This window comes from Mercenaria mercenaria, chromosome 13, assembly GCF_021730395.1.
Source record: "Mercenaria mercenaria strain notata chromosome 13, MADL_Memer_1, whole genome shotgun sequence".
Lineage (NCBI taxonomy): Eukaryota > Metazoa > Mollusca > Bivalvia > Venerida > Veneridae > Mercenaria > Mercenaria mercenaria.
Window position 1 is genome coordinate 48,218,879 of NC_069373.1, and position 15,104 is coordinate 48,233,982.

The 15,104-nt window shown below is 36.1% G+C and overlaps 2 protein-coding genes across 3 annotated transcripts in view; one reads left to right on the forward strand and one right to left on the reverse strand.

Annotated features, from left to right (window-relative positions):
- Positions 1-3,059, reverse strand: part of LOC123529225 (uncharacterized) — a 108,163-nt gene extending 105,104 nt beyond the window's left edge. For both annotated transcript variants that reach the window (XR_008366767.1, XM_053521744.1), the window contains exon 1: positions 1,811-3,059. Coding sequence is in view for 1 of the 2 variants with exons in the window: in XM_053521744.1 (XP_053377719.1) it covers positions 1,811-1,923 (113 nt within the window). In the remaining variant the exon portion in view is untranslated. The remainder of the gene's footprint in view (positions 1-1,810) is intronic.
- A 5,700-nt stretch (positions 3,060-8,759) lies between these two features.
- LOC123530033 (uncharacterized) lies at positions 8,760-12,972 on the forward strand. Its single transcript, XM_045310718.2, has 3 exons — positions 8,760-8,916; positions 11,726-12,575; positions 12,858-12,972. Exons 1-3 carry the CDS (start codon positions 8,829-8,831, stop codon positions 12,880-12,882), a joined length of 963 nt encoding a protein of 320 aa, XP_045166653.2. The 5' UTR covers positions 8,760-8,828; the 3' UTR covers positions 12,883-12,972.
- Positions 12,973-15,104: the final 2,132 nt, after the last annotated feature.

The window sequence follows — 15,104 nt, forward strand, 5'->3', positions numbered from 1 at the left end:
GTAGGCGGAGCTTAAATATGCTTTCGTGTATTCCAGTCTAGTGTCAACAGGCCGATAGCGGATAACTGTAGGTGTGTGGATAAAAAAATCGGGCGACTTGAATTTCGCTTTGATGTTAGATTAGAGCGAAGGGGGGAGCTACAAAGCGATTATTTCGCTCAAGTCGCTCCCTAGCTCAAGCCCTGGAAAACAGCATAATTTAAACGATATTTTCTGAGGGAAGGACCCTATTATGAAGGGGATAAAACCCTGTGATTTGCTTTATATGAAAACATATATATATATATATATATATTACAAGTTGCCTGATTGTAGGTATTCTATTGCATACAAATCCCCTTCTGACAAGGACCTATCTAACTACTTATGCTTTCAGTCATTTTCTGGCCATCGAATATAAAATAAAGAGTGGCCCGACCTGGGGTCGTCCTGCACCATTTAAGTCTGGAAAGTCACCATATGACCTATAAAATTGTGTCAGTGTGACTTATTACATAACAAATAAATATTAAAATGTATTAAATAAAGATCTTCGTCAAAAAAGTTTATGAATTAAAAATAAAAGTATGCACATGCTAAAAATGAAACCAGCCAATCAGACCATTGAAAATTGAAAATGACAGATCGTTTGCTATTCAATCATCAATTTAATACTCGCCGGAGATGTTATGACCAAGGGAAAATAGTACCCATGCCCGAAGAGTGATTTTGTCAAAGTTTTTGAAATCATCAGTTTTATGTTCAAGATAATAAAAAAGTTAAACACAGAATTGTAATTTTCTTTGTAACACAGGTTAAATGCGTATTAAAGTAGTGTTAAAATCCTCTCAGGCAACACATTTGATGTGATCACTTATCATCTGTTGTTTTAGTAAATTTTACTGCCTTTTTTTTTTTTTCCCTCCTCCTGTCAACATTTTTCTGCCCAAAATCCGAGTAACAAAAAATAAACAAGAGCTGTCAGTGGACAGCGCGCTCGACTATTCTCAGTGCTTGACAGTATAATATAAGCAATGAGTAAAACTTTAACATTACAATAAGCATATTCTAAGTCGAAAAGGGGCCATAATTCAGTCAAAATGCTGGATAGAGTTGCCTCCTCCTTTTTACAGACTGGGGTCATGATGGTAAACAAGTATGCAAATTATGAAAGCAATATCTCAATGGACTTTGAAAATATTTGGGGTGGTACGCAAACTTTAACATTTATTCTAAGTCGAAAAGGGGCCATAATTCAGTCAAAATGCTTGATAGAGTTGCCTCCTCCTCTTTACAGACTAGGGTCATGATGGTAAACAAATATGCAAAATATGAAAGCAATATTAAGTCGAAAAGGGGCCATAATTCAGTCAAAATGCTTGATAGAGTTGCCTCCTCCTTTTTGCAGACTGGGGTCATGATGGTGAACAAGTATGCAAAATATGAACGCAATATCTCAATGGACTTTGAAAATATTTGGGGTGGTACGCAATCTTTTTAAAACATTTATTCTAAGTCGAAAAGGGGCCATAATTCAGTCAAAATGCTTGATAGAGTTGCTTCCTCCTTTTTACAGACTGGGGTCATGATGGTAAACAAGTATGCAAAATATGAAAGCAATATCTCAATGGACTTTGAAAATATTTGGGGTGGCATGCAAACTAACATTTGTGTGACGCTCACGCCGAAGCCGGGGCGAGTAGGATAGCTCCCATTCTTCGAATAGTCGAGCTAAAAAACTCTGGCCTAAATGACTTAACAATTATCTGACATATAAAGAGGCTATATTATGTGAGACGAGGGAATTGAATGTGTGTTAACAGTTACTTACTTCTGGAAAAAGCTCTTCAAACTGACACTGGACACTACTTTAGCAGAGCAGATAAATGACCCTCTCACATAGAGTCTAACAACACTGTCTGTCTGTCTCTGTTCAGTTTCCATACCTGCTTTTCACCATTCCTCACATAACATTAGGGTTTATCTTATTTCAGTTCACAAATCTAAAACATGAAAAACTGAAAACTTAAACAATTCTAAAAAAAAAAAAAAAGTTTTCATCTAAAATCAAAATTTTAAAAATTGAATGCATACGATTACAAAAATAGTGCTGCATGATTTATAAATAGAGCAGGTGCTCACAGCCATATTACCGACCACTTAAGCATGATGTAAAATTGTTCAGAAAAATATTCACTTTTCATAAATATTTTGATTACCGTCCGTAAAACTGATTTTCAGCTATGCTTTAATGTATTTATGAACTAAAGGGGCCTTTTAGTTACAGAAAGAGAGCAATAAATATCTCAGGACTCTGTGTTTTATATTCCAAACAATGATTTCGATTCCGAACAAATGTGATTCTAATTCCGAATATTATAGACAATAAATAATTAAGACATTTGTTTATCCTATATATTATACTTAGTAAGTAGCGTATTCTCTTTATAATTTGCCTGTTCTTCACGCCTATGATAACTTTTGGCAGAATTATTTATATACCTTTTTCTCAGAAATTTGAAAAACAGTGATTCTTCACCAGAATTCACAACAGAAGCGTTTGGAATCACTGCATTTGAAAAAAAGTATCATCTGGAGTGGATTCTTCTACCAAATTAGATGGAGGCAATTCACTAACAGAAGCGGGGGCAGAGACTTACGTTGGACTAAAATCTATGACAGCAGCAATGGTGAAATGCTGTACCAAAATAACACATGCAGATGACAGCAATGTACTTTATTCAGTAGGTGTGGTAACAACAGAGGCAGGCTTAGTGCTTGTGGGAGCAGTTAATGCAGCAGTGGATGTAATGGGCACGATAGAAACAGAAACAATGGCTTACACGGTAAATGATGCAGCAGGTGATGCAGTTGTCGTGACAGCAGTTAACAGGAAACTCAAAATCAAGCGGTTAATGCCGTTCAGCTGACATAACTGCTGGGATGGTACCAGGGCAAATTGAATGTACATGTATAATGCTGAAGCGGGTAATTACGTTAAAACTGCAAAGGACAGTCATGCAGTGGGAAATGCAAGAAGTAGTGGGTAATCGATAACAGGAGACTGAACTTGCCACTATTTAACAGAAGCACTTGATAACAGTGCACTGATATGGCTCTTTAGGTTGGAGTAGAGGCATGGCCATTTGTTATGGGTTGCAATTATTAATCTGGTTCAATATTAATTGTTTACTTAGTAACTCTAGCAAGAATAAGTGGAGGGGGAGGGGTGCAGACTGGCTTATAAAAAATCTTTTAGAGAGCTGTAGCTATAGTGCCGCTCCTTAATAGCAGGCACCTTTACAGAATCTTTATTCTTGCAATTGTTTTTGTTTTTCGTTTCCTTTTTATTGCAACGAATTGACCAACACTGGTAATCTGTCAGTCTCAAACAGATTCGCGCAGGACTAATTACGAGATGAAAAAAACTTAAATCAACGGGTTTTGCAATTGTTCACTGATCTGAAATTTGTATCTTAATCCGACCACCTCGTCCTCTCTGTTATATGATGTCAAAGCATCATTACCTGTTTATATGCTAAAAACGTGTTTTATTTTACTATTTTGTATTAAATGAAATGGCCTGATAACCTTAGAAAATTTGTTTAAACAAGAGCTGTCAATCATGGTGACAAATGCCCCCCGCAGCGCCTTGACCATTGACCTGGTGACCTTGACCATTGACCTGGTGACCCCAAAGTCAGTAGGGGTCGTGTACTCAATAAGTACTACCAGCATGTGAAGTTTGAAGGTCCTGGGTGCAGTGGTTTGCGAGTAAAGTGTCTTCATGCAAAAAGTTAACATTGTGACGAACAAACTAACGGACGGACAGTTGAAAACTAAAAATTAGCAAACTTGTAATTTTACTTACCTGAACTCCAATCCGAAAGTCAGATGTATGTTACAAGGATGGAAAACGTGTTGCCTTTACAAACTGACTTTCAAGCAAAAGACGAAGGATATGATGAAAGGAGGATGGCATCGTTTAACTGAAGTTAATAGAAATTTAACCAGTATCTTAAGAATTTAGAAAATTGTTCGGTGTAAGATGATGGTCGAAAATATGAGCACCCGCTGCTCTGATATAAAAGAACCCACAGTGAGTACCATCTTAAACATCTGTACATCTTGGAATTTAAAAAAATAAATTATGTTCAAACTTACAAGATTATGTTCATATAAACCAGCCTGGTGTAAATGACTAGAGCCACCTCTCTTACCCATTTGTGTGTACACTGTACTACACAGAAAACTGATCCACCACCAGGAAGGTCTAATATGGGGAGTAGAAACTCTGTATAAATCAATACATTTATCTGTATTATGCTGTCGTCCATACCTGTAAATATCGACCAGTCGTTAGTGATCGATATTTTGTTTTCGCCACTATCGATTAGCGTGTAATTAGCATATTACCTCATGTTAATCATTGAGCTATAACACTTATTGTTCAAAGGGTTTACCAGTCACATGTTAAGTGGCGATAATTAGATGATCAGAGATTGATCTAAAGGGATTCTGAAGCAAAAACAGCATGCGACTGCATGTGGTGATATGCTTAATTATTATGAATTAACTCGAGGTCACTTCCCTGAAGAAATATTTTACCACGTAACTTCAAACCTTTATCAAAGGGCCGATTTTTGTTGGATTTGAATAAAAAGAAATGGAAAATAACAGAAAGCTGACACTTTTCTTAATCTTGTAGAGCCATAATTATAATTATTGTTTATAATGTCAGATTTCTACATACAGAAACAAACATTCTTCTTCAACGTAGGGAATGTTTCAAACGAAATTGTTGTTTAAACTCCAAAAATAAGTTTAATAAATTTAATCTTAAAACTGATGTGTGAAAAATACAATGTATTTAAATTAAAATAACAATTTTTTTTTTTAAAAAGGCCGACAACGAAGTTACATTTAGTATTCCGAACTTTAGATAAAACTGCAGAAAATCATCTAGGTTTAACACGCATTTAAATGGTGAAGAACAGAGCAATATCATAAACAAATATTTTCAGGCAACAGTTTACAGTTTTGACTTGCTATTTTCATTAAAATATGCCCTAATTTTTTTGTTCTAAATACTCTGAATCAACAAGGCAAATATCATGTAAAAAACGACATCTTTCTCTCTGGGTAAGACAAGTCTAGATTTAGCCATTTTCACAGGGCGAAAAGTAACATTACTGTAGATATTTTCCATTTAAAAACAGATGCAGGCAATAATTTCATGGCAGAACTTTTGTTTTCAACAAAAAATTCAACAAATGCTTTCCCAGATTTTCACTGAAAGGACGAGTTAAACTGTAAGGCGTAAGTGTTTGAGTAATAGCAGAATAACCTACGGCATACGCTTCGATTGGACGACAGCATAAGATAAGATAAATGCCGGTTTCCAGTCCCCGTATCAGTTGTTCCACTAACCAAAATAATAGCACATTTATATTACGATTTATGAAGTAAAATAATCAAGCCAACACAGGTCTATATAAAAAAGACCCACCCCCCCCCCCCCTCTTTTTTTATAGAAGAGACCCCCCCCCCCCCCCCCCCCCCTCTCTTTTTTATTTAGAGGGAGTCGATTATTGATTGAATTTCAGGTTCCTGTGGTTTTCGTTACCTGTCCGGAAAATATGCTCCACAAATTTGCACACAACCTCAGTCTCAAACTGAATGTCAATCAAGGATGCTATTGTCTGACGGCACTCCAAGGTAGTTTGCTATGAATTATCCTGAAATTCTATTATATTTTACATAAATAACACATTCATTTCTGAAAATCGTTTCACTTACTTTTCTTTCGTCCACCATCAAGCCTTTTCGTGCGCGTGCAAACTGTGTTGTAAAAAGCATTTTGATTGGTTGTAAAAATAGGAGGCCCGTACACAGGAACAAATTAAACGGAAATCGTCCTGCGATTACCTAAGTGGTCAAAGTAATTTTCAGTTACTGGTAAACCAAGTCATTATTACTCATTACTAGTCCAGTTTTCCCAGATTTCCCAGAAAATTTATTCTTTATTTTGCAAGGTAGCCCTATACGTGTAGTAGATCGAGATCTTGTTTTAGTTTTTATTGTTTAATTGGCACAAATAAAAATTTGATATGTAAGACGCGTTGATTTCTTATGGAATATTATACACGAATCAAACGTTGACTTCACTGGAAGTTTCTGAACTAAAAGTATAATCCACATATGATCCAGCTATTTCAAGATTTTTTCCTCAGTTCATTCTTTTCAGTTATATCGATTATTTTCATCAAAGAGCTATAAAAATAAATGGATTTATACTTCTTTATTTTCATGGCATACATTTTCGCAAATATTTAATAAATTACTATTGCGCCGGCATGTAACAGTAGTCTTAAAATATAATTGTAAATTACCTCTTGCAGAGCCTCACTTCGGATCCCGGTGATTTATTACCATGCGGTGCTCTGTTATTTCGAAGGGTCACCGGAAAATGATAGTATATCAGCTGAAATAACACTGCAGGTGGTCTTAGCCACATAAGCCATAAAACAATAGTCCTATGTCGGAAAAAAAAACTTCTAGGGTCTGCCTTATGAAATATAAAAGAAAAGGAAACACGGTAAAAAAGATAAAAGGATTAGCACTTTTCTAAACAAGTACTTTCAGTACTTTCCTTATTTTGTTTTTAAATTTGGGTTGCCAGACCTACACCTACTTTAACTTTATAACTGGGTTTGAATACTTTAACGAAACATTGATTAAAATTATACATTATTCTGAGACGTAAAGGGTGAAAAGGGTAATTATATTACATTATAATGATCAGTTTTGAATACATCATCCGAAAATTGGTATTCGCTTTTGAACACCATATTATTTTAAAATTGCGGAAGGCCGCGAGTTCGAAACGAAGACGTAATCTGCATGGAATCTTCACGGGGGAGGAACTGTTACACGGGACTCAGTTATGAAGGATATCATGTTACACAGTTAGGATGCTGCTGATACAGTTACAGCATATGAAGGATAATAATCGCTAGCGGTGTTTTGTGTGTGTGTGTGTGTGTGTGTTTTTTTCACAAAAGAAAAGGTAAAAATGTATGTCCTTTTTGCAAAATATACAGAATTGTATTTCTAGATAATGGTATGTACATCATTTGAGACTTGGCTTAACATGCGAAAGACCGTTTACAAGCATTTTATGACAGAATTTGAAATTTTGATATAAAATTATCAGAAAGGAATCGATTAAGATATTTTATGCTCATAGCGAACTGCCGCCAAACAGCGAGTATTTTAGGGACAATCTGGCCAAATTTTCCGGCGCTCTGCAGGGCGACGTTTGTCGGGGCACCATAGCGGTAATTTTCGAACTAGAGCAAGCGGCTACAGAAACTGGTACAATTTTCTCTCAAGTTGACCAGTTGAAAGCACATGTTTCTAATAAAAATGTGGTTGCTGTATTATTTTCAATATTTTTCAGATTTTATACAAGCTTTGCACTAAGTATCCATTTTGAAATACAGAAAATACATTAATTTCTATTTTAATTTGTTTTGAAAGTATGATACAAATTATTTTGTGCTTGATTTTAGACACCTACCATTAATTGATATTTTGCTGAGTGTATATGACTACACCTGATAAAAAAAACGATATGTCTCCGAAACAGTACGATAGTTTACATGAAATGTTAAATTCTAAAAACAAAAAAAAAATAGTATCATTCTTGGAGGTTTACGATAAGTGTGGCCAATTTAATTTGTAAAGAAACGAAGTTTGCCCACACAATTTAAAATCAAAGCACTGAAGAACTGATGGGTCGATTGTCTTGTCAGTCTGAGGGAAATTTTGGGTTCGAACCCCGCTACCAACCGGACTGTTACTAATTGTACTAATTCTGTTCCTTCGTTAGGAAAATTGACCACCGCAAGGAAAATTTTACGCCTTAATATAACCTGAAATACTGTTGAAAACGGGTGTTTAAACAAAAATCGATTACATCTAACGAATTTAAAATTTATGCTTCCCTTTTACATTCTACACATTTAGTGCTCATTATTTATTGTATTATATGCAAAGTCATACCTAGTTAAAGTAATACTTATATTAAAAATATAATCATAATGCACAGTATAATTCATATCGCCCCAGATGTTCCCTGTTTTTGTCACTGCTATAAATGTATTTTTCACTGCTTCAGTTCCAGAGTTCTTCAGTGCTACAATTGTGCATCGTATTTTTACTGCTATTAATGTGCTCAGGTTTTTCACTGCTACAAATGTGCCCGTTATTTTGCAGTACAACACATAGTCCGGTATTTTCACTGCTACAAATGTGCCCGGGTTTTTTTCACTGCTCCATGTGTACCTGGTATTTTCACTGTTTCACTGCTACAAATGTGCCCGTTTTTCCACTACTACAAATGTGATCATTTTTTCTAGCTTAAGCCTAGATTAAACAAATTGTGCAATTTCCAAATTTAAATTGCATCGTGGATGCATTGGTTGAGAGGGCTAAGACGCTTTCCTACGGAAGTGAAGGCCCCTGGTTCGAATCCTGGCTACTCCCATTGCGGCGTGTCCTTGAGCAAGACACGATTGCCTCAGTCGACCCAGCTGTAAATGGGGTAAGGTATACATTGTAATTGGTTTTAACAGTTTTTAAAATAGGGTCGCTCAAAAGCTCTACAGATCTTATGTTAAGTGTTTCGCATAGCGTCGGTAGATAAAGTTTACCCTTTTTGTTACCTTTAATGACGTTTATACGTCATTTTCCTTACGTCGACAGTAAAGCAACGTCATAACGCCGACGTCCAAACTGAACGCTAGCAACGATCTAAACTAGCTGTAAACAAATACGCACAGAGAATGTTTCGGAATTTTTATGCAGAACAGAAAATGGCAGACCCTAGAGACAGTTGGTATAAGCCAAACCTGCTCTACAATATTCATTACAGTGAGTAATAATTTAAATATTTACATATATCAAGTCAGTATGTACAACACTAACGTTTTTGATATTTCAACAATAACAACAACAATAATAATAATTATTATTATAATGCAGATTTTAGTTAACGGGGGAGTATATTTGAACTAGACAATCTTCCATGAGACCCTATGCAATAACATGCGTCTGTAAAAGAAAAACAAATTATAAAAATCATCATAATCAATCAATATGAAAAGAATTTATCTAAAGAGCTGCGAGCTATTTTCCTTAAATATCCACTGTATGGTTACGGCATTGAAAGTTTCAGAAGAAAGGATGACCTTAATATTCTAGAATGAAAATCAGAAATAATATATGGGTGAATCTTTGGGATATATTTATAATATATCTTAAGGAGAAAATATCTACCCAATGTAGGAATAGGACTTGAACCCATGGCCCCTTCTTGTAATTCAGGCGTTTAGCCAACTGAGGTAACCAGGTTTCTGCTTACTCAGAAGCATCAAATCCTTACACACTCCTCACTTGAATTCTGAAGCGGAATCGAAAGAAGAACATCAGCTGTTCAGTACTATATAGCCCCGGCAAAATACGACATACTCTACATAACCTCACCGCTGTAGACTGCAACTTTGCAATTTTCCTCCTCCCACTTGTTGTATTTTGATTGGAAAACATCTGCCAGGAGTACTCTATCCCATGGCCACTGCTTTCAATCCATGTGCTCCACAGGCATTTGAAGCTCAAAATAAAATATAAATTATTATATGCAAGTTAGATTTCTTGAAAGAGGTCATCCAATGTAGTTTTCCGTAAACGATGTAACAGATGGAATTTCAAGCTCTCGCGGCTCTCTTTTAAAAAACGAACTAATTCATAATTATGTTAAGACTATAGCACGTTTTCACAAATTAAACAACAATATTCAAAATGAGATAAAATGCATGCGTTATCATTGGTTATAAAGCGTTTATAAATTTCAGGGATTCTGCAACAAGATCTGTTCTGTTTTGAATTTGGTGTAAGCAACATTGATATGCAGTAATATCAGAATGATTTGCACGAATTCATGTGGGAGGAAAAATAAGGTCACTAGTTCGCAATGGGTCTTTAAGAGAAAAACAATCAAAATCCAGTTATAACACTATTAACAAACATGAGCTTGACCGGATCTTTTCTCTCTCCAAAGCTGGCCCTATCAAAAGGTCATGTTATGCATATTCTGTCAGTCTCATTATGTCAAATTGTACATGTACCTACTGTTTTAGAATTCTTACGGTCTCTGTACAATCGTAGCATCTGGTCACAATACCTACGGGTACCGTACGATCTTTAGAGTATGCAATCGTAGGTAATCCTAACGGGCATCGCAGACAAGTCGTGCGGAGCTCGCAGGGAGCCCGGCCGAACCTCGTATGGTGCTCGCGAGTTCGTACGGCGCTCGCATGGCACTCGTACGGTGTCCGCACGGTGTCCGTGCGACACAAGTTTAAATCAGTTCGGCGACGTCTGAAAATATTGCATTTACAATCGTAGGATATCCGTAGACAAGTCGTACGGAACTCGCAAGGAGCCCGGCCGTACCTCCTGCGGTGTCCGCTGGTTCGTACGGTGTCCATGCGACAAGAATAAACATTTGTAGCCGCTCAGCTGATCGTAAAGCCTTGCACGTTCTCCGTGCAGTGTCTTTAATATCGTACGGATATCGTTCATTGGCCGTGCGAGTCCACTACGATAGTCGTGCGAGCATCAGCAAGCCTCGCAGTTTTCCAAATCCGTGCGATGCCCATACGAGCTCCTCCGGGTCCCGTGCGTTCCCATACGGGGCTCTTGCGAGCTAATCCCGACTTCGAAAATCCCACGAGCTAGTAAAGAACTCGGGAGCTCAGTTCCCGAGTCCTCTACGAATTCAAAAAATCCACACGACGGTCGTACGAATCGACGATGTCCGTGCGGACGCCGTACGAGTTTGCCAAAATTCGACTGAAAACCTACTTGTGCGTAGCTCGTAGCGTTCTTGTGACCAGGGTATAAGAAACCAAGGCTTAGAGTTCAAATCTCCTCGCCTTCTACTAAGATTAGTAACATTCGTATAAATAAATGTCCCGTGTATGGGTGAATTACAAACGACAGGCTTAAAGAACCACCACAACCTAGTGTCTTACATTTTCCTCTGACATGAACTTCGTGAAAATCATTTTGATAATACTGGTATGATACAGCTGTATTACAAAATTACATGCGGACAATTAAGGCCCTCCTTGAATTTATGTGTTTTCACAACTTCATGTACAAATTTATACAGTCAATCTCTTTTCAGTATCTTTTAAAAATATTGATAAATGCAAACGTTACACTGTAGAAAAAAATATGGCCTAAACTCAATACACCAAATACCGTGTATTCTGCTACATTCATTAAAAATGTTTAGATATTAAACACATTGTCTTGGACTAATATATGTCACTATCAGTTTGTAACTAGAAACTTGTATGTCTCATTTTTTTTTATGAAAATGATGTAAAATTACCATCATGGAAATGAATACACTTATTCTGTGGCGCGTTTTAAAAACTTAAGAACCAGGGAAGCGTCTGGAATTTGAGTGTAGTCTTATTTTGCAATATCCTACATCTAAATATTACTGTCTTCTATTACGCTGCCCATGTGTTACCAGTGACGACTACAAATTGGCTTAAAACACACACTGCTCTGTAATCGATGGAATCTTATGTTTAAGTAGTAGACTATAGCGAAATCATTTTATCCTTGCATGAATTATATAATGTATTTTACTACATTTCGATTTCAGGACCTCCTAATCCACCAACACCGCCGACACCACCAAAGATGCTTGTACTTACAAGGGAATTCAACCCAAGTGTATGCACTTGCGGTGAACACAGTTGTGTCCCACATTACAGGATGGAGAGGGAAGTCATTTGGTCAAGTAAGAAGGCCATAAACGAGGCAGAGAGGGAGCTAAAGGAAGATATTCAAGCTGAGAGAAGTGCCAACGCGCATAGGGAGCTAAAGGAAGATATTCAAGCTGAGAGAAGTGCCAATGCGTATAGAAAGCTAAAGGAAGATATTCAAGCTGAGAGAAGTGCCAACGCGCATAGGGAGCTAAAGAAAGATATTCAAGCTGAGAGAAGTGCCAATGCGTATAGGGAGCTAAAGGAAGATATTCAAGCTGAGAGAAGTGCCAAGGCTCATAGTGAGCTAAAGGAAGGTATTCAAGCTGAGAGAAGTGCCAAGGCGCATAGTGAGCTAAAGGAAGATATTCGGGCTGAGAGAAGTGCCAAGGCGCATAGTGAGCTAAAGGAAGATATTCGAGCTGAGAGATGTGCCAAGGCAAAAATTGAGAGCATCGTTGACGTAGATGATGACAGTTGTGAAGACATAATTGAATACGACGATCCCAAAAGTAAAGATTACGAAGAATGGAAGATGAGGAATGATACCAGAAGTAGATGCAGTGACAGAGATGGCCTTTCCAACAGCTTGCCTAGATTCGATGACCATTCACAGCAAGAAAAACCAGATACGAACGTGTTACACACAGCTGGTACTGCCGTTGGACTGGAGGAGGCAGATAACGAAGACTTTGGTTCAGCTTTTGGCATTATGAGTGTGTACTGTGACAGTGAACTACATACATGGTAACCAAATTGCAGTATTATTTATAATTAGTGATGACATACAATCTAAAAGAAGATCTTTAATTACATCATAACCATCTTGTCTCATTTTGTATTTATCATATAAGATAAATATAGCATGTATTCAAGATGAACTAATTAGAATGTAGTTTCGAGGCAACATGTCTGCTAAGTAGTATTTGCGCCACATTTAGTTTAACGATTTATTTGATTTTTTATGTGATGTGAACTTAAGATATGCATTTTAAATCTAACACTGTTTCTTTTTCTTGTCTATTTCAGGAACTGGAAGAATGAGTTCCCCTAGTGAAACGTTCAGTTGTGAAATATTACAGATAATAATTTACAAAAACATATTTTTACTTTTTAACGTTAAAATAAAATGTTCCCAATGTTTTGCGGCAGTCTGTTTTCAGTTGCCCAGCCGGAAGACCTATATATAATTAACATACTTACCTTGAAAGTTTTACCTCCATCTATGTCACTTCTGTTAAATTATCATTTCTCACTTATCGGACAGAAAAATCTCTATTTTTAGAAATGCTGGAAAATTTTATCTCACATGGGTTATCCCACACTCCTGTGACGGACTACTTTCTTGCACTGAATATACATATTATTTATGTAAAATAATTAAAAATCAGGTACCTTTATCTTTTTTCTCCGTTCCTTATAGTGTATTTCTCGATTCAAAATTCATTACTTTATGATAAGAACGTACCCTTACGCTACAAACGATAAAACTAAAGCGAAACTTTGTTATTGTGCGTCACTGAAATATCACGACGTCACTTGTGTTTTACGAACATTTTAGCAATTTAAATGCAGATTTTGAACAAACCTTTTTCGGTACCTGAAATTGAAAGGGCAATTAATGCATTAAGCAATAACAAGGCGTCTTCGACATTTGACAATATTTTGAACGAGTACCTTAAAAATGTTCACCCTAGTATGTTATCAGTATTTTGTAGTTTGTTCAATATCATTTTGGACTCGGGTATTTTTCCCGATATCTGGAGTAAAGGTGTTATTTTACCTTTGTACAAGAATAAGGGTAGCATTAATGACCCCGACAATTACAGGGGCATAACTATATTAAGCTGTTTTGGAAAGTTGTTCACATCTTTATTAAACACTAGGTTAAACACCTTCTTAGATGCCAATAACATATTGTGTGAAGAACAGGCTGGATTTAGAAAACATTATAGCACTGTTGATCATATATTTTCTTTAAAAATGTTAATAGATATGTATTTTGTCAATAATAAAAAACTGTACTGTGCTTTTGTGGATTACCGTAAAGCCTTCGACTCGGTCAATCGTATTGCTCCTATGGCGAAAGATTTTAAGTTACAATATTGATGGTAAATGTTTTAAAATTATTCTCAACATGTATGATAAAGCGAAGTCTTGTGTAAAATCAAACAGTACTCTATCTGAATTTTTTGTGAGTCATACAGGAGTTAGACAGGGTGAAAATCTCTCTCCTGTTCTATTTTCTTTTTTTTTGAATGATTTAAATAGCTTTATGTCTAGTAAATTTCATGGTCTTCAGTTATTATCTGACAATGTTAGTCATATGTTAAGTGATAATGATGTTGAGGTTTTCTTCAAGTTATATTTGCTATTATATGCTGATGATACAGTCATCCTAGCAGAAACCTCTAATGACCTCCAGTCAGCTCTTAATGCCATGTCAGAGTATTGCATCTCATGGGGGCTAAAGGTTAACACCGCAAAGACTAAAGTTGTCATATTTTTGAAAAATAAGAGAGGTATGCGTAATGCGCCAGTATTTCAATTTGAGGGTAATATTTTAGAAATTGTTGACCATTTCTCATACTTAGGTATTCAAATTTCATTCAATGGCAAGTTCGGTAGAACTAAGGCTCATTTAGTTGATCAAGCACGAAAAGCTATGTTTGCTGTTATTAGTAAATCCAGGAAATTGTTTTTACCTATTGATTTACAATTGCACCTTTTCGATACCATGGTTACTCCTATTATCTTGTACGGCTCAGAGGTATGGGGGGTTGAAAATTTAGATATTGTTGATAAATTTCAGTTGAAATATTTAAAACTTATTTTAAATTTGAAGCAAAGTACCCCTAATAACATGTTGTATGGTGATCTTGGTATTTTACCACTTTCAAGTCGTATTAAATGTAGAGTGTTAACTTTTTGGAGTAAGGTAATAAGCTCCAAGGAAGATAAAATTTGTAATATTTTGTACAGAACTTGTCTCTCACTGTCTCAGAGGCAAAACAAGAAATTTAACTGTTTATGTTATGTCAAAGATAGTTTAGATTCTCTTGGTATATCTAATTTTTGGTTTGATCAGAAGATTCACTCTTTTAACTCCTTCAAAAATCTTGTTAACACTAGAATTAAAGATCAGTTTATACAAAACTGGAACTATTCAGTTAATAACTCAAGCAAATGTTTAAATTATAGAATGTATAAACACGAATTTGTATTTGAAAAATATTTCAAGCTTTTACCTTTTGACCTTAGCATTTCACTTTGTAA

Excerpts from the sequence above, each read along its gene's own strand:
- LOC123530033 (XM_045310718.2), top strand. The coding sequence starts at position 8,829 with ATGTTTCGGAATTTTTATGCAGAACAGAAAATGGCAGACCCTAGAGAC. Across the intron at positions 8,917-11,725 it reads GCTCTACAATATTCATTACA|GACCTCCTAATCCACCAACA; the intron begins GTGAGTAATAAT and ends TTTCGATTTCAG. Across the intron at positions 12,576-12,857 it reads GACAGTGAACTACATACATG|GAACTGGAAGAATGAGTTCC; the intron begins GTAACCAAATTG and ends TGTCTATTTCAG.